The sequence below is a fragment of the Amyelois transitella genome, chromosome 16 (assembly GCF_032362555.1).
Source record: "Amyelois transitella isolate CPQ chromosome 16, ilAmyTran1.1, whole genome shotgun sequence".
Classification (NCBI taxonomy): domain Eukaryota; kingdom Metazoa; phylum Arthropoda; class Insecta; order Lepidoptera; family Pyralidae; genus Amyelois; species Amyelois transitella.
In genome coordinates this window covers 2,503,142-2,521,988 of record NC_083519.1, presented here as the reverse complement: position 1 = coordinate 2,521,988, position 18,847 = coordinate 2,503,142, and the positions used below count along the sequence as shown (strand labels likewise).

At 33.8% G+C, this 18,847-nt stretch overlaps 3 protein-coding genes across 5 annotated transcripts; all 3 read left to right on the top strand.

Annotated features, from left to right (window-relative positions):
- The first annotated feature begins 254 nt into the window (after nt 1-254).
- On the top strand, nt 255-4,100 carry LOC106143275 (mucin-2). 2 transcript variants are annotated; one of them, XM_060948675.1, is made up of 3 exons: nt 255-674; nt 863-2,963; nt 2,994-4,100. In XM_060948675.1, the coding sequence occupies exons 1-3, from the start codon at nt 309-311 to the stop codon at nt 3,233-3,235; spliced, it is 2,709 nt and encodes a 902-aa protein (XP_060804658.1). In that variant the 5' UTR covers nt 255-308; the 3' UTR covers nt 3,236-4,100. The 2 variants fall into 2 exon arrangements, with proteins under 2 accessions (XP_060804658.1, XP_013200777.2); XM_013345323.2 differs by having other exon boundaries at nt 256-674; nt 863-4,100.
- A 3,209-nt stretch (nt 4,101-7,309) lies between these two features.
- On the top strand, nt 7,310-10,577 carry LOC106143294 (uncharacterized). Its single transcript, XM_013345340.2, has 2 exons — nt 7,310-7,837; nt 8,362-10,577. Exons 1-2 carry the CDS (start codon nt 7,403-7,405, stop codon nt 9,487-9,489), a joined length of 1,563 nt encoding a protein of 520 aa, XP_013200794.2. The 5' UTR covers nt 7,310-7,402; the 3' UTR covers nt 9,490-10,577.
- A 2,573-nt stretch (nt 10,578-13,150) lies between these two features.
- LOC106143325 (uncharacterized) lies at nt 13,151-15,764 on the top strand. 2 transcript variants are annotated; one of them, XR_001228889.2, is made up of 3 exons: nt 13,151-13,618; nt 13,952-15,120; nt 15,654-15,764. XR_001228889.2 is itself a non-coding variant. In XM_013345378.2 (2 exons), exons 1-2 carry the CDS (start codon nt 13,211-13,213, stop codon nt 14,426-14,428), a joined length of 885 nt encoding a protein of 294 aa, XP_013200832.2. In that variant the 5' UTR covers nt 13,151-13,210; the 3' UTR covers nt 14,429-15,124. The 2 variants fall into 2 exon arrangements, 1 of the variants encoding a protein (XP_013200832.2); XM_013345378.2 differs by lacking the exon at nt 15,654-15,764 and having other exon boundaries at nt 13,952-15,124.
- Nucleotides 15,765-18,847: the final 3,083 nt, after the last annotated feature.

Here is an 18,847-nt window from a genome sequence, read left to right as displayed (position 1 = left end):
ACAATATGTGTACAAACTTAGATTTTCTACCAACCCTTACGGATATTGCAAATATTTTTATAGTAGGCAAGCATATCAAAAGAAACTAATTACAACTTTTTAGGTATCTGTCTAAATATAACTATATGTAGGTAAATATCGTATTCTATATATACCTAACCAGTGCTAGTTACAATTATGTAATCAATTATTTTTAATCGGATATAAAAATCAATACTTCTCCGATAAGCCACCATTGAGGCATAGATAAAGTATTAAATTTATAGATCATTTAATTTTGACTGTGTCTTAACATCGTACACAAAATAATGTGTAGAATATTATTAAGGGTTTTATTTGCTTTGAATTTTCAATTTGTTTTATCAAGCTTATTGATAAATGGAGATAAAAATATGTGCAGTGATTTAAGCTTACTTATCAATGAAGATATTGACTTTTTGAAACAAGAAAACATCAAGTGTGTGTACTCGAATGTATTTAAGTTAAAGAAAGGAGTGTTAAGTGCAGATATTCAAATTAAACAAATTAATAATGAAGATGTACTTAAATTTTTCCTATATTCTAAAAGAACTGAAAGTGTCGTTGCACGAAAAACGTTCAAAAAAGAAGATTTATTCAATGGATCACAATCAATTTATTTGGACTTGAATCCAGGAAGAAATGGAGATGGATATGTAAGTAATAAATTTAATTTAATATGCTTTGTTTTCTTCGTTACCATTTTTCCACTCTATACGCTGGTTTGTAACAGAAGGTTAGGGAATGCCAATTTGTTTTAAAAAATAACTAAGTCCAATTTTTGATCATTATGATTACCTAAAAAAATGATCTTGTATTCTAATATAACTGTTTTTTATTTCAGGTTATTATATTCACTAAGTGCGCAAACTGCAATGTCTCCATACGATCGCTACAATTTTTACTCCAACCCTTTACTCATGAATCTACAATCAACAGAAGAAATTTACAAAGTCACAATCGATATTTGGAAAATATTTTAAATAATGTATTCAATTCCAAAAGGAGACGTCGCTCCTTATTTAAAACAGTCACACAACATTTGAATGATCACCGTGATTCACTGCTAAGAACAGATGAAACAATTAGTACTAATGAAAACATAGAAGTTACGGAAGCAATAAGTAGCACCAATACTGAGATATCAACAGAAAATCCAATTACAAATACAGAAGTCATTACAACTCAGAACACAGACCAAAGTTCTGATGTTCCAACTTCAACAACTGAATATATTGATTCTACTATTATAGATTCAACCTCTTTGTTAGAAATTACAACAACTGAAATCTCAGTTGATCCAACAACAACAGAAACGACAGAATTGTCTACTCAAAATGCGATCACTACGACGGAATTCACTACTTTAGAACCTTCAACAGTTACAACTGATGTCACAGATTCTACTACACAACATTTAATTTCTACAACAGAAACAACTTTGAATCCTACGACTGTTGATTTTACAACTATTACGACAGATTCATCAACGTCAGCAACAACAGAATCTTTTACAACAAATCCTTCTTATGAGCCTACAACTGAATTTACTGATTCATCTACTACAGCTTCAACTACAGAAGAGCCTTTTACTACCACAGAATTCACTACAACTGAAATCATAACAGAGTCTTTTCCTACAAATCCTACAACTGATGTAACTGATACTAGTTTAATTACAACGGAAACAACTACTTTAGATCCTATTATTGTTGACACAACAACAGATTTAACAACATTAGACCCTGATACTACCACGGAATTAACAAGTGAAATTACCTCAGAAATGATTACCAATCCCACCACAGTTGAAACAACAGTCGATTTCACAGGTTCTACAGAAACAGAAACAACAACACAATACCCTATTACAATAACAGAGATAACAACAGAAAGTAGTACTACAGATCATACAACTGGTGTAACAGATTCTATTTCAACAGATGCGACTACAACAGAGTTAACAACATCGGAAAGTGTTCCAACAGATGTGACTTATTCCACTACAACAATTATAACAGAATCTACTTCAGTTGATCCTATTACTACAACTGAGTTTTCAACAACGGAAATCACAACAGATCCGGTTATTACAACTGAGTTCACAACAGAAAGTACTACTATAGACCTTACACCTACAGATACAACAACAGATGTAACTGATTCTACTACAACAATTACAACAGAATCGAGTACAACTGACTCTTTTACCACAACTGAGTTTACAACTACAGAAAGTTCTACTACAGACCTTTCAACAACAGATGTAACTGATTCCACTACAACAATCATAACAGAATCAACAACAACAGAGCCTGTTACAACAACGGAAAGTACTACCACAGATCTTACAACTATTTATATAACAACAGATGTAACAACAAGTACAACGGAACATACTATAGAAAGTAGTACCACAGATCTTACAACAGGTGTAACTGATTCCACTACAACAGATTCAACAATAACGGAACTTACGACAGAAAGTACTACCACTGATCTTACGACTATTGATACAACAACGGATGAAACTGATTCTACTACAATAACAACAGAATCAACTACAACAGATTTTTCAACAACTGAACAAACAACGGAAAGTATTACTACAGACCTTACAACTGTTGATACAACAACAGATGTAACTGATTCCACTACAACAATAACAACAGACACAACGACAATGGACCCTATAACAATAACGGAATTAACAACGGAAAGTACTACTACAGATCTTACAACAAGTTTAACTGATTCCACTACAATTATTACAACAGAATCAACTACAATAGACCCAGGCACTACCCCAGTGCTTACAACGACTGAAGTTGTAACAACTACTATAGAACCTATCACCGACGATACAACAAATCCTAGTACAGAATTTTCTACAACAACTGACTCTTCTACATCAGATTCTACAACTGAAATTACAACAACTGATGGTACAACAACTGATGGTACAACAACTGAAGTAACTGACACGCCAATACCAGGGCCACCAGAGGACACAGGATATTGGATTTTGATAACAATAATTATTGTAGTGTCTGTAATTGTTGTAAGTATAGTAATATTTGCTGTTTATAAGTTGATAAAAACTCAACAGGCTTGGGAAATGTCGCCTTTGAAACGGTCGTCGTATATGTCCGATTTTGATGGACTACCAACTTTGACGAATCTCCCTAAGCGAAGAAGTGTTGAAGATGGTTTTTGAGTATTGTTCTTCCTCCTGGTGTTAGCTCTGGGTCTATCTGGAGCAGAGCCATGAAATTTCTCCTGGATTGAGTTAGTTAGGGTTTTACATGACGTGACTCCCACGTGAACTGCACAATCTTTGCAGTTATCTGAATGTCACGATGTTTTCTCTCGCCGTAAGCGCATCAGTTAACACTCAAACTAATGTAGGTACATAACTTGGTACTGCGTCAACTTAACACATGGCAAATAAAGGGTATTGAGAATTATAAACAGGCAAGTATAATGAGATGTTAAATGACAGAAAAAAATCATAATAAACTATAATCACACCAAGCATTTCATATGTAAAGAGAATAATAAGTAAGATAAATAAGACTATTATTTTTACATAATAAATTCTGAAATTCAATAATTTGTTATTGCTACGATTGATATTCATAGTTATTTTTATTTAATAAGAAAATTGGTGCCAATAGTCCTATAACCAAATGCTGTTGTTGCTATAAAATATAAAAAAGTTTTATTGGAAACAAGATAAAAAATTTGTTCCTATCTAATTCTTTCTTTATATTTAGTTTTACATAAAATGTATTGTCGCCCTTAGCGAAATATCATTAATTTAAGATTACTTTGTACCTTATTTCTGTAATTAAAAACTGTGATTATAAGATGAATGATAGTTAATATACGAATAGTTTTGAAAATATATAATGTAAATGAATGTTATTTATGAACAGGAATATCCTAATAATATATTTGAATTATCAACGAAATTCCTAGTTGTCGGTATAATAAAAGTAAATTAATTATATGACAAGAATCTTATCGCATTTATTGAAATATTTATCACAATAAATCTATTCATCCATTGCGTGGGTAATTACTTTTATGGTTTTCTTTGATCGCGTACGATTATGTTTATTTAAAAAAATATATTTAAGAATACGTGTACTTTGTAATGCGGATGTTTTATCTTTACCCGAAATTTCTTAAAAAAGCTTACATGATACGATTCTAGCTAGCACTGATACAAATACTATTGTAATCGTTCCAATCTGAACAATCCTTCTTCCTCCTAGCTTTAGTCCCGGTTGCAACTTCATCACTCTGTAAAGGAGAACGGAGTGGGCCTTTGACCATGGATCCTGGATTGGGTGAGTCAGGTTATTACACGAAGCTACTCCCATCTGACCTCCACCGTCTTTGTTAATAAACCTAACTAGTATTCTATCAATCATGATTGCAAATCCAGTTGTCTGAATGTGCAGGTTATCTTCAGAATGTTTTCCCTCAATTTAAGAGAATTACACTAATGTATACATATACATACATATAACCACGTCTATATCCCTTGCGGGGTAGACAGAGCCAACAGTCTGGAAAAGACTGATAGGCCACGTTCAGCTATTTGGCTTTAAGATAGAATTGAGACTATCTATATTTTTTTACTTATATATATCTAATGTATATAAGTCAAAAAAGAGTTATTGGTACATGGACGAAGGTGCTTAGGTTGCCTACAGTTATTGAGAAGGCAAATATACTCAAAGTATCTTTAATAATATCAGGCGGCCTTGCGACGACTACTTATATTAATTTAAATAAATATTATCTCGCCTTTACCTCTTTCGAGGTAGACACAGCCAGTACAGTCTCAAAAAGACTGAGAGGCTACGTTCAGCTGTATGGCTTAATGATGGAATTGAGATTCAAATAGTGAAAGGCAACTGGATGTGTATCTAAATCTAATTTTTTTTTTCTCCACAATCTTATGAAGTTAATGAATTTGAGGGTTTCATTAAAAACCATCATCGTAGCTGGTTATAATACTACTCTGTCAAGAAAGTAGCAGGAAAAGATCAATAATACACAAACTGTTTGTTATTCATCCAAATTTATTTTATCACCTTCAAAATATGCTCCTTTAGAAACGATACATTTACGCCAACGAATAATCCAATCATCAAAACATTTTTTAAACGCTGTTTCCGGAATTGAGGTCAGTTCTTGCCGCGAATTCTCTTTTATGTCTTCAACCGATTGAAAACGGGTGCCACGAAGTGGTAATTTGAGTTTAGGAAAAAGAAAAAAAGTCGGCTGGAGCCATATCTGGTGAATATGGTGGTTGCTCGATGGTATTTGTTGAGTGTTTAGTTAAAAATTCGTTCACAATGATGGCCTTGTGCGAAGGTGCATTATCATGGTGCAAAATCCAAGAATTTTCTTTCCACAAATCTGGCCTTTTTCGTCGGATTTGCTCTCTTAAACGCCGCATAACACTCAAATAATATTCCTTATTTACCGTTTGACCTTCCGGCAAGAATTCCGAGTGCACAACACCGCGATAGTCAAAAAAAACAGTCAACATGACTTTGACTTTTGAACGACTTTGGCGTGGTTTTTTCGGTTTCGGTTCAGTTGGAAGGCGCCACTCCGAAGCTTGTTGACTAGTTTGCATGTCAAACTCGTAAACCCACGTCTTGTCACCAGTAACAATGCGTTTCATGAATGTTGGGTCGGAATTGACTCGTTCTAGCATGTCCTCAGCGACTCTCATGCGATTGAGTTTTTGAAAAAAATTCAGGTCTTTTGGGACTAGCCGAGCGGCAACAGGTTTATACCCAAATTATTAGTTAAAATGGTACGGATCGACTCGTGAGATACAGAAAGTTCGGTGGCTATCTCTCTCAAAGTTGAATGAGGATTTTCAGTCACTATTTCCTTCACTTTTGCGATGTTAACTTCAGTTGCAGACGTCGATGGCCTACCAGAGCGAGGCAAATCTTCCATCACATCTCGACCGCTTTTGAACGCTTTGTACCACTCATAAGCACGAGTTTTTGATAAAGTCGATTCACCGTAAGCCTTCTGTAACATTTTCAGTGACTCCGAACACGATATTCCATTGGCAATGCAAAATTTAAGACAAACTCTTTGTTCGATGTTTTTATCCATTATGAAATTAGCAATACACACTAGATATGATATAACTAAAAATAGCACTGTATTTAATGTAAACAACAGATGCAACTCAAACTCCGCGCCAAAATGGAAAACAGTTGTGCCAATCTAACAACAACAAAAAAAACAAAAATTTGAATTTGGAACCATAAATAAATAATCCATTCCCGATACTTTTCTGACTGAATGTACATGGTTACAAAAATGACAAGTAAATTCAATGTTGGTAACTGTGTAGCTAGCCCATCGCGTAAAAGAAGATTTCCAAGTTTATTAGCCTATCCCTTAGTCGCCTTTTACGACATCCATGGCAATAACACGGAGCGGTCATATTCTTTTTTTTATCCCGAGAACGACACAGCACAAGGAGAAAAGAAGAGTGCACAAATTAAAATAGAAGTACCAGGATGTATTTTTGCGGGCAGCTATATTTTTATGCTGGAATGAAATCATAATATAAACAACTGCTATCGAAGATAAAGTATCAAACAATATGTCACTCAATATTATATTGCGGCAATGAGGCGCAAATCTAGTGGCAATAAAATTATATCCACGTGGTAATTGGATCATGAAATTGTGAATGATCGACAACAACAAAAGTTTGAGTGTCTTTATGTTTTAGAACAAATAACATACATACATACATACATAAAATGTCGTAACCATGAGGTGCCGTGTGGTTCCCAGCACCAATACAAAAAAGAATAGGACCACTCCATCTCTTTCCCATGGATGTCGTAAAAGGCGACTAAGGGATAGTCTTACAAACTTGGGATTCCTTTTTAGGCGATGGGCTAGCAACCTGTCACTATTTGAATCTCAATTCTATCATTAAGCCAAATAGCTGAACGTGGCCTATCAGTCTTTACAAGACTGTAGTCTCTGCCTACCCCGCAAGGGATATAGACGTGATTATATGTATGTATGTATGTATGTATGTTAAAGAAAAGCAATCAATTTACGTAAGTTACCTACGACATTCTCGCCTTTATTGATTTTAGACTCATCATAATCCCACTCATATCAAAAAATTTATTAATTACATCACCAAACTGTGACCAACCTAATCTTTAGTAATAATCAGATTCAAAGAATAATATCTAATCAGAGATAAATTAGCTATGTGAAAAATATAAGATAGATACGATTGACATTACCATACTTGTGAATTATAATTTGAATAGATCGTAAGCCTAATTAGGTAATATTGATTTTAATAATGTGGAAACACTTCGCAGTTTTCTTAATTTTGATTCCTGCTATATATGGAAGTGTCTGTGTTCCTTACAACTTCGAAGAAGGTTTCGACAATTTCGATTCCACGCTCGGAACAATATGTCAAAACACAAACAATAATTGGTTATTGAGGCCTTATACTTCAACATCTATACAGCCTTCAATAGCACAAAGTGAAACGCATATAACTTCTGTGGCCCCAAGCAGTTGTGTTTCATCATTTTTCTTTGACTTTGAAAATGATGGCGTCGTCGAAGTCGCTGTGTATATGGTTTTCAACGAATTCTTAACAATTGACGTTAATAATGACGCAGGACAACGAACTTCTGGTTGGTCGAGTTTTAACAATCCAATACCAGCTTTACAATGGCAAATTATTAGATTCAATGTCACCACAATTAACCCATTCCGTGGATATGTAAGTATTATCTTTCATTTTCTTCTTTACCTAATTGTGTGCCTGTTTATCATTGCTTCTATTGTTAATCGGGTCGGGTAGTCCTCGCCTCTCTGTAGAGATTCATCTTTTCAATGGTATAGCCAATCCTGGATTTTATAAGTTAGGTTTTATTTAAAACGACATTTCTGGCCTCTGAAAAAGGGAAACCTAATCCGTATTGGATCATCTATGTGTGTATTTATTACGAAACAAAACAATTAATATCACTAAGGTCATCAGCTTCAATCACTTTCGTCAATGATGAGTCAGTGTGTGAATCATAAAATACTTTTATTTTAAACATAATGATAAATTACAACAGGTTTACACAAAAGGTTTCATACTCTATAAAAGCTTGATCTTCGGCAGCCAGTTCTAAAGAACAAAATGAATGTACCAAATATCCACATAACTGTGGATATCCACATCCATTTCCATCCACATTTCATTCTAACATTAAATTACATTGATTATTATTTCATACATTTCTCATTATGTTTCAGATATCAATATTTGCTACTGTATCAACAAGTGAAACGATTCTAATAGACTGGTTTCGGTATATTCCTCCAAATCACGATGTAAATGACAGCGAATGTGCTATATATAATGATAATATCGGTGGAACAACAGAATCTGTTACTACTGAAAACGATGAAACAACAGAATCAATTACTACTGAAAACTATATAACAACTGAAACAGTTACTACAGAAAATGATGAAACAACTGAATCCGTTACTACTGAAAACAATGAAACAACAGAATCTTTTACTACTGAAAACTATATAACTACTACTGAAACAGTTACTACGGAAAACGATGTTACAACAGAATCCGTTACTACTGAAAACTATATAACTACCGAATCCGTAACTACTGAAAATGATATAACAACTGAAACCATTACTACTGATAATTATATAACAACTGAAACAGTTACTACGGAAAATGATATAACAACAGAAACAGTTACTACTGAAAACTATATAACTACTGAATCCGTAACTACTGAAAATTATATAACAACTGAACCCATTACTACTGATAACTATATAACAACAGAAACAGTTACTACTGAAAACGATATAACGACAGAATCGATCACTACTGAAAATACGGAACTAATAACAACTGACAATGGTGATACAACAGAATCTATAACCACAGAAAATGATAGTACAACCGATGGAATGACTACGGAAAGTGAAACTACAGAAGAATCGACTACTGATGAGTCTAATACCACAATAGACTCTACTCCTGAAAATACCACCGTGACAGGACCGGAATCTAACACTGATGGTTCAAGTGAAGTAGATACAACTACTGCTGGTTACACTACTGATATAGATTCAACTGAAGAAACAGACGAACCTGATGAAGATGAACCTTATTCTTTCTGGACACCATTAACTATAACTTTAGTAACATTAGGGTCTCTTCTTGTCCTTATTGTAATTTGTTATATCTCTTATTTGTGCGGTAAGAGAAAAGAGCAGAAAAGGGTGCCTGAAATCTTGTATTATGATATTGAAGACATTCCTAAAACTATAGTTGTTCCTAGAGTTAAGAAAGTCTACACTGAATCTGTGACTAGTAGTAATCCTTACGCTAAAGATTATTATTAATCAAATTATAGTATAGAATAAAATAAAGTAAGTATTAAGAATTAAGTAAGAATTAATTTAAGTAAGGATAAATAATATCCTATTCAATATAAAGCTACAATTATAACATGACATTTAGACTACCTTCCGACAACATCTCCAATTCGCGTGGTCTTGAACATTTTAAGTATATGTTAAAACAATGGACTAGCATTAGTGATAGTTTTGGTAACGTCAAACTAGGATCTCTTAGAGTCAAACGTACCAATTGGTACTGCTCTTCATAACGAGGACAGGCAGTGGTCTCATAAACACATTTAATGTGTCTAGGAACATAAAATGTCCCCTCCGAAGTCCACTGTCAAATACGCGAGTCGGAAGAACAGTTTAAGAGCGGGGGAAATTCCTCGCGAATTTTCCTTGAAAACTTTCCCATGAAAACTAGTTACAAAGATGATAGCGTGCAATCCTTATAAAATAAACTATTATACTGTATATAATATAAGCGTTAAGGAGTATGTTGGGTGTGAAATTGAGTGACCGGATAAGGAACAGCGTGATAAGGGAATGTTGTGATGTGAAAGAAGATGTAGTTACAGGAATAGAAAAGGGTATGTTGAGATGGTTCGGTCATGTGGAGAGCATGAATGAAAACAGCTTGACTAAGCAGATATACATGGACAATGTGTAGGGAAAGGTCGGGGTGGGAAGACCTAGACGAACATATCTTGATCAAATTAAGGACGTCCTGGTAAAGGGTCAGGTCAAAAGTACCCGAAACCGCCTAGCTTGCATGAAGAGAGTTATAAATGTGGATGAAGCAAAGGAAGTATGCAGGGATCGTGGCAAGTGGAAAGAGGTAGTCTCTGCCTACCCCTCCGGGAAAGGGGCGTGATTTTATGTATGTATGTATGTGTAATATAAGCAATTAATTGCGAATGTCCATAGACAAACAATTGCTGTACTTACGACATGCGAATTGTTGTTACATCCGCCGAATATGACCCATCGATAAGTGAGTGGAATTCAGGATTGTGATTAAATGATAAAATGTAAGAATATTGATCTGTTTATAGTGAATAAATACTATTAGGATTATTTACATAAAGTTTTATTTTTGTAAATCATCGTACATACATACATACATAAAATCACGCCTCTTTCCCGGAGGGGTAGGCAGAGACTACCTCTTTCCACTTGCCACGATCTCATCGTACATGAAACATTTTAAAAAGGTCCTCTTATTAGTTCTAGTATTTTTTCTCCATGCCTCCATAATTATTGGAAGCGAAAATGTGTTGGACAAAGCAACAATAATCTATTTAAACAATCACACATTTTGCTTTACAAATATTTTCATATCTTTTTACGTAAATCTGGTTCTTTATATGACCAAAGCCCGTTAAATCTTAATCTTTATACCTATCTATATTTCCGCATTCCTCAATAATTTTTTATTTTATCGTTAATCCCAACTAGTATTATAAATGCAAAAGTAAGTTTATTTGTTTGTTGAACCAATCTTTTTGAAATTCCACGAGACCCGAAGAAGGGTACCGTTCATCTCGGTAAAAACTACAGTTCCCGTAGGATATGCGGAAAACCTGTATTCTTTTGCAGGTGGCACTAAAATAGCGCGGGTGAAGCTGCGGGCAAAAGCTAGTTAGTAAATTATTGAATACTAAGAACACAAAAACGAAGTGCTCTTCTTTTTATCATGCGATTAAAACATTAACTAGATAAGAATAATATTGGACGACATATTGACTCGATTCTATCATTTAGCCATACGTAATAACGTGGCCTTCGGTCTTTTCAAGACTGTTGGCTCTGTCTTCCCCACAAGGGAGATGGACGTGACTATAATTATGTATGTTTGTAGACGACATATCGCAGTAGAAAATAAATTGGTAAATTAAGCATTAAACCACCTGATTATATTCTTTAAGCAAAGATACTGCCAAATATCATTGCTAAATTTAATTTATATTAGATCATGTGTGTAATGATGGAATGGCACAAACAAAAGCTTCAAAAAGTTCTGAATACTGGTAGATGTAACTAAAATTATGTACCTTAGTTATGATTGTCCTGTTAAAGTATTTATGCTACAATTCGGAGACATTTTGCTTGTTAGATTTAGCATTTTCACAATCGTTGCGTAGAGATGTCGCCACAGTCTTAGAACCGATAGCGCTGAACTTTCGAGAAAGGCGGAGGGCGCTTTTAGAAGCTCGCAAATATGAGATCTAATTTTATGAATGATAAAGTTCAATCTTCCTCCTGGCTTTAGTCACGGTTGGATCCTCATATCTTTGGAGAGGATCCCGGTGTATGCCCTTGTCCATGGATCCTGGATCGAGTGAGTCAGGTTTTTACACGAAGCAACTCCCATCAGACCTCCGCAACTTTCGCAGGTAAACCTTACCCATATTGGAACCATTTGTGACATCAAAACCAAAAAAAAAAATTAGCCAACTGGTTTAAGTTGTATCAAATGGCAAAGAAACCAGATGCCTAAAGAAAAACTTAAAACATGAGTGACAAAATAAAACAAATAAAATTAATTAAAAAAAAAAAAATCCATATTGGATCCAAGGGTTGTTGTTTTTGTTGAAAAGATGTTTTCCCTCACCGTAAGAGCATCGGTTAGTTTTCAATTTTAATAACTTATTTTTAATTTCAATAATGGCGGCAAATTACTTTTTTTTTAAACTAGTGTTCAAGAAACCTGATTCATCCATTACTTCGATTGACAAAATAAACTTAATTGAGTCGATAAGAAGACCGAGATAACAAAAAGAATGCTAGATATAAAATTACGCCGTGTGGTTTCTGGCACTTAAGAATAGGACCACTCCATATCTTTCCCAGGGATGTCGTTAAAGGCGACTAAGGGGTTGGTAACTCTTCTTGTAGGCGATGGAGAAGCAATCTGTCACTATATGAATCTCCATTCCATCATGAAGCAGTAACAGCTGAATGTGGCCTTCAGTCTTTAAAAGACTGTTGGCTCTGTCTACACCGCAAGGGATATAGACATGACTATATCTATAGATGTATAAAATTATACAAAATTGTTCTACTTTTATTGTTTTCTGTTGCCCCTCTCTTATTTAGATGAATAACGTCAAGTTCACATAATAGGCCTCCTCTAACGATGATACATTCTTCATCATTGACATTCCGCTACTTTGCTTGTGTGTCACTGGTTTTCATGGCAATAGGTACCTCTTCATACAGTTCAAGAATAGGGGTTTTTCCATTCCCATCCCAGGATCCCAGAGGTTTTCCAACACAGCATTTAATAGAATAGTCTGCCTACCTAAGAAAATATCTTTAAATACACCCACCTTTTCATTTCAACCAAACGTTCCAGAATTACGACTACAAATATTGTCCCTGTGGATTAAAAAATATTATTTTTATCTAGTTGCTTATTTATCTAGGCTCCAGCACTATCATTCCCATAAATTTATCACATCAATATTTCTTGCCTAGTGCGTACACATATATTCACGTGGTGTTCGAAAATAAATTATAAAACCAGATTATGCTTATCAAAATAAAGTTAAAATTTTAATTAATTTTTTAACTTATCTCTATTATTTATATACTCATAACAAAACGGACATGGAAACTAAATTTACTTTTTATCAATATAAATAAAATGGTTTGATTAAATTCAAATTCGGTCATTCGCGGAATTATAGATCTTGCAATCAGTTGAAAGTCTGAAAATATGGAAAATATATTATTTGTGTCATTTTTTATAACATTATCAGCTGCAATGCACGAGCATATTGATTCCTTATCGTTTGCAGTTGATGAAAGCAACTGTGATATTGATAACAATAATGAGTGGGATTTGGTTGATTACAAAAGTGTTGGTGTTGAACCAAGATCAGCAGATTTAGCTTTGCGAGCTAACACTGATAGCTGTTTCTCAATAGTAAATCATGCAGTGGTCAATGGAACTATTGAAATAGATCTGTGCGCGCATTTAGTGTCTGAAGAAAGTGGTGTTGATGTTCTAGTGTACGATAATTTTGATGTTCTCGTTTCGAAAAATAGTTTAACGATTACGAGTGAAGAATATAAGCCTGGATGGAATACTTTTAAAGTACCCTTGAATAGTCATAAAGGATATGTAAGTAATTTTGTTAATATCTTAACAACTAAATAAGAAATTAATCTTGTTAACACAAAATATTTCATGTTCACTGCTTCTTTTTCATTTTGCCTGTTACTGTTCACTAAAGGAGTACATTACAAATATAAAGCTAAATATATTTAATCTTAAATTTCGGAAGTTATTTACATAATAACCATTCATACATCTGCGCTTATAAAGCTCTGGCTAAATACTATTTTCAATTATCTGAAAATCAATTAATTATACAGATAGACATACAAAATAGTAAAACCGAGAGACTAAAATTACCGCAGACTATTATTTAGGTACAATTATTTTTCTTTTCAGATAAATATAATTGGACACAGTAGTGGTATCGAAATCATATTGATCGATGCAGTGCGTTTTGTATTAGAAACAAATTTTAATACTCAAATTATAGATGTTAAATTAGACGATGCTATCAGACATGAAACTATACACAATCCTACAACAGACAAGGACTATGATTTGATCGACGATATGCTTATTATTTACAACGAACCATATGATGAAACAGATAATGATGAAGGTAGTGGGAGCGGTAGTGAACCTCCTGATACTGAAAATCCTGTAACAGAAGAAGATAATGGATTTTGGACTACTTTAACAATATCCCTAACAGTTATAGGTTCAATTGTGGGTGTTAGTGCAATAATATATGGTGCTTATTATTTTGGCAAAACAAGAGGTCGTCGGCCCGATCCTTTCTTAGAAGAATTTGATGAAATGGAATCTACAGTTAATATACCTCGTGTGAGGCCTACGTTTAGATATGAGTATTAAATAAATGATCACAGTGTAAAAATTCTCAGTTGACTAAAATAAGTACAGTAACCTACCTAGTCCTCAGTTGTGATACTTATTAGTAAATTATTAAAAAAAAAACTTCTGTACATGTGATAATGTCGACGCAATATTTTGTCACTAGAGTTTTTAGTATTCTTGATATAGCTTTATTAAGATAAATTAGATTTACTTCTATGTGCTACAATAAACAGTTACCTATTGAAGAAAAAAACTGTGTAATCATTAAGATTGACATCCAATTGTAGTTAATTTAACTACTATTAAATTAAACGAAAATAACGATGAACGGTAAAATAAACAAAATAAAAAATTCAGGAAGCTAAAGATGTACAATCCAAAAAACAGTAATTAATCTTGAGGGATTTACAATAAATTTGTCCATGATCGAGTGACCAATAGAACATGCTTCCTTTATCGGATGTCATAAAACATTAATACTCTTACCGATAACAAACTTGACCAACTGATAAAATATGGGTGTCATATTGCAATTATTGAACTAGTGTAACAGCTCTTTCATTATTCTCTAGTTAATAAAAATAAGTAATTAGCAAAGTGAGACTAATTAAATACTTTGTAAACAGTTTTTCTTAACTGTTTCAACCAAAAATATATCTCCAGTTTTAGAATTATACATATGTGGTTTTAGAAGTTTAACCTCTAATAATGTAAGTACATTGTATTATTTAGAATTTCCTATAGGTATCTACCACCAAGATACGCTAGATGAAGGAGTACCATGCGTTTAAAGACTGTCAAATTGTATATTAATGACATCTGATTGCAAGCTTAAGGATCGATCATGGTTACACATCCAGTAGCCTGAATGTGTAGTGTAGTTTCCTCACTATATTTTCCCTCATCGTAAGAGCATCGGTTAGTATTCAAACTAATGTACATAACTTCGAATATTGTCATTCGTACATGGCCGAGGTGGGATTCAAACCTGTGCCTTTATGCCACATCACGCATTTAATCTGGCACCTCACCCAATCGACCACCGACGATCAAAATGTGCCGAAATCTATTGTTCTTATTGCTATAACTTTCGATCACGGTTTTTTGGGTGAGAGGTATTTAAATGAGTACGCTTTGTCAATACTGCAAACACATTTTTTTTCTGATCAGTGTGTAATTTCAAGCCCCACTGCGAAACGAATGACAATCATGACTAAGTATAATATTACTAATTTTGTTGCAGATAAGTTCAGATATGGTCTAATTTCCAACAACGATATTTGATTAAGCAGAATCATGGAAATCGAAAGAGATAGGCATTTAATTATACTCTATTTGTAATATACTTACAAGACAGGTTGACTAAGCAGATATACAAGGAGAGTGTGGAGGGAAAGGTCGGAGTGGGAAGACCTAGACGAACGTATCTTGATCAAATTAAGGACGTCCTGGTAAAGGGTCAGGTCAAAAGTACCCGAAACCGCCGAGCTTGTATGAAGAGAGTTATGAATGTGGACGAAGCGAAAGAAGTATGCAGAGATCGTGGCAAGTGGAAAGAGGTAGTCTCTGCCTACCCCTCCGGGAAAGAGGCGTGATTTTATGTATGTATGTATGTACTTACAAGAACCGAGCATAGATCTTTAATTTTTCCAGATTAATTTAAAGGATTTAAGAAGAAATAGAGGGAATACCTGAATAGTTAATAACACCGAACCTGTTGTCGAAAGCACTATAATACCTTCGCCATTTCTACTACTTTATTGCGCTGAGCCGCAATCTTTAAATTTTTATCGCAATTTGATTGGTTCTAAATGATCAATATTTTTGTTAAAACTAACAATTCATATTTGGCTAAATATTGAAATTCCAAACAAGTTCGTGTGATTTTTTTATATGAGAAGTTATGGTTAGTTCGGCCTAAAGTTTAAATTTATTGTTAACAAAGTATCTTTATTTAATAAAATAAAATATATTTAATAAAAATTGTTAATAAAATAAAATAAATTGCATATAAGAAGAACTAATAATGGACTTGCCGTGGTATTATTTCGTAGTTATCGGAGCTTCAGTAATAGTTGTATTAACAATTTTAGGTTATGCAGCATATTATTTAGGTAAAAGAAAAGCTGTCAAAGAAATGCCTGACTTTGATATTGAACCAAAGTCAACAGTAGTTATACCTCGTATTAAGGGTGTACATAATTTAGAATTTCCAAATGATAAGGATATAAGTTAAATAATTATTTTGTTTATATAATATATTTCACTCTTTTGTACACTAAATACTGAAACAGTTATGTTACTACATGTTTTTTTTAATAACGAAAGAAAATGTAATACATTATCATATTAATTTGTAATTAAATGTCTTGAATGCGTGGTAATGCGTAACATATAAAAATGTAATTGTATTTAATTATCAATGTTTAAATTAAAAATGAATGTACAAATCTACAATGTATCTATCAATGCGTACCTTAGTTAAATGAATAAAGAAATATTTATTACAAGAGAGTTTATTTTACTTATTCCTATCATTTCTCTATTCAAAAGTTTTTTATTTAATTAATTCACGGGTAGTAATAGCATTATACGTTCTTTAGAACTTTAGTACTCCTCGAATTGTTGGCTTGTCCTATATTGAAATTAATTGATCTTATAGGGTTTGAAGTCCTAAAAGGAACCTTAATAATTTCGCCATGAACCTACTAAAAAAAAGTACACGACAATGTAAAATAGCTATAATAACTAGCGCCCCGGCTTCGCATGGGTAACATTAATGGATAAAAACCTTCTTTAGAAAACCCCCTTTCCAACATTACAAACGGGAACAAAATCCATCCACAACTTAACGAGATTAGCACATACGAGTACATACAGACAGAGAAAAAAGGAGGACTTTACAATATGTAGTGATGTCGCTTTACTATAATGGCAAGTCTACCTTGGCAGTTCGACACACACTTGGCCTATTCTTAAGGTCATTAAATTTTTAAGTTAAAGTCACAACGAGAATTGTACGAATCACGTACAGCTTATGAAAACGTTAGGATTTTTTCTACAATAAGTTCGAACGTGTGTACGTGATAGGGTCAACTTAGTTTTTCTTGCAAATTCGTTGCTTAGAATTGAAATTTGTTTTTTACACTATAATGTAAATATTAATCTTATGTCAGCTTCGAATATTTTTTTAAGACTTATAATTTAATTAAAAGGTGTAACTTCTCAAACTCTTGATCCGAAAAGGGTCATGGGCGTATCTACAGAAATTTTATATATTTCTTGCAATAAATTAAAAACAAAATCTTCCAAAATAAAAGAGAAGACATTTTGATAATCTTGACATACAAAATATACTTACACTTACCAAAACAAGAACCTTCCCACAAATGGACAACGGGAAAACCTGCAATAACTTAACAAAAATCGTCGAAAATATCTCACAAAACCCTGATTCTGATTGAAAAAACCCGTCACACACGAAGCTATAATATATATTTTGTGACGTCACCATGACGTGACAATATATTTTGACGATATCAATGTTAGCGCCTTATGGCTCCCGGTACTTTGGAGTAGGACCACTCCATATCTTTTCCTTGATTGTCGTAAAGGACGACTAAGGCCTAAAAAACTAGGGATTCAATTCAATTTATTTATACAGGTCATCGTTTACAAAATTCTTCTTGTGGTGATGATGATGGGCTAGCGACTTGTCACTATTTAAATCTCAATTCGTCCCGAGCCCAAACCTCTGAGTCTAGGGACTTGATATTTGATGCATAAAGGATTCATTCAGAGAGTATTTCTCGAAATTCCCGCGGGGACGGAAGTTAACAAGTTTTTTTTACGCGTACGGAACCGCTATCGTCCTTTGCTTAACATATATTATAGTTACGTGTGTGATGGTTTTAAAATTAATCAAATTATCCCCATACGAGCATTGCAACGACCTTGACACACTTACACCATTGACGTCATCTCGACCAGAGTTGGCAAGGCCTTGATGCATGCACAACAAGGAGTTGTCAACTCCATGACGTCTCAAAAGAATTGCTGTTTCGTACGAGTGCCCTTAATTGCGAACAAGGAGGTCAGAGGACGCTGAGATGACTGGTAAACAATATTAGACAGTTTTTAAAGGTTAATTTTTGATATGTAATGTAATATAAAACGAGAATACCCTAGGCTTTGAAGCGTGACGACTGTAGGTACAACTTGGTTAAGGAAATATGAGAGATGAATTGAATAACATACATACATACATAAAACCACGCCTCTTTCCCGGAGGGGTAGGCAGAGACTACATCTTTCCACTTCCCACGATCTCTGCATACTTCCCTCGCTTCATCCACATTCATAACTCTCTTCATGCAAGCTCGGCGGTTTCGGTTTTAATTACATACATACATATAATCACGTCTACATACATACATA

Excerpts from the sequence above, each read along its gene's own strand:
- LOC106143275 (XM_013345323.2), top strand. The coding sequence starts at position 309 with ATGTGTAGAATATTATTAAGGGTTTTATTTGCTTTGAATTTTCAATTT. Across the intron at positions 675-862 it reads GAAGAAATGGAGATGGATAT|GTTATTATATTCACTAAGTG; the intron begins GTAAGTAATAAA and ends TTTTTATTTCAG.
- LOC106143325 (XM_013345378.2), top strand. The coding sequence starts at position 13,211 with ATGGAAAATATATTATTTGTGTCATTTTTTATAACATTATCAGCTGCA. Across the intron at positions 13,619-13,951 it reads TGAATAGTCATAAAGGATAT|ATAAATATAATTGGACACAG; the intron begins GTAAGTAATTTT and ends TTTTCTTTTCAG.
- LOC106143294 (XM_013345340.2), top strand. The coding sequence starts at position 7,403 with ATGTGGAAACACTTCGCAGTTTTCTTAATTTTGATTCCTGCTATATAT. Across the intron at positions 7,838-8,361 it reads TTAACCCATTCCGTGGATAT|ATATCAATATTTGCTACTGT; the intron begins GTAAGTATTATC and ends ATTATGTTTCAG.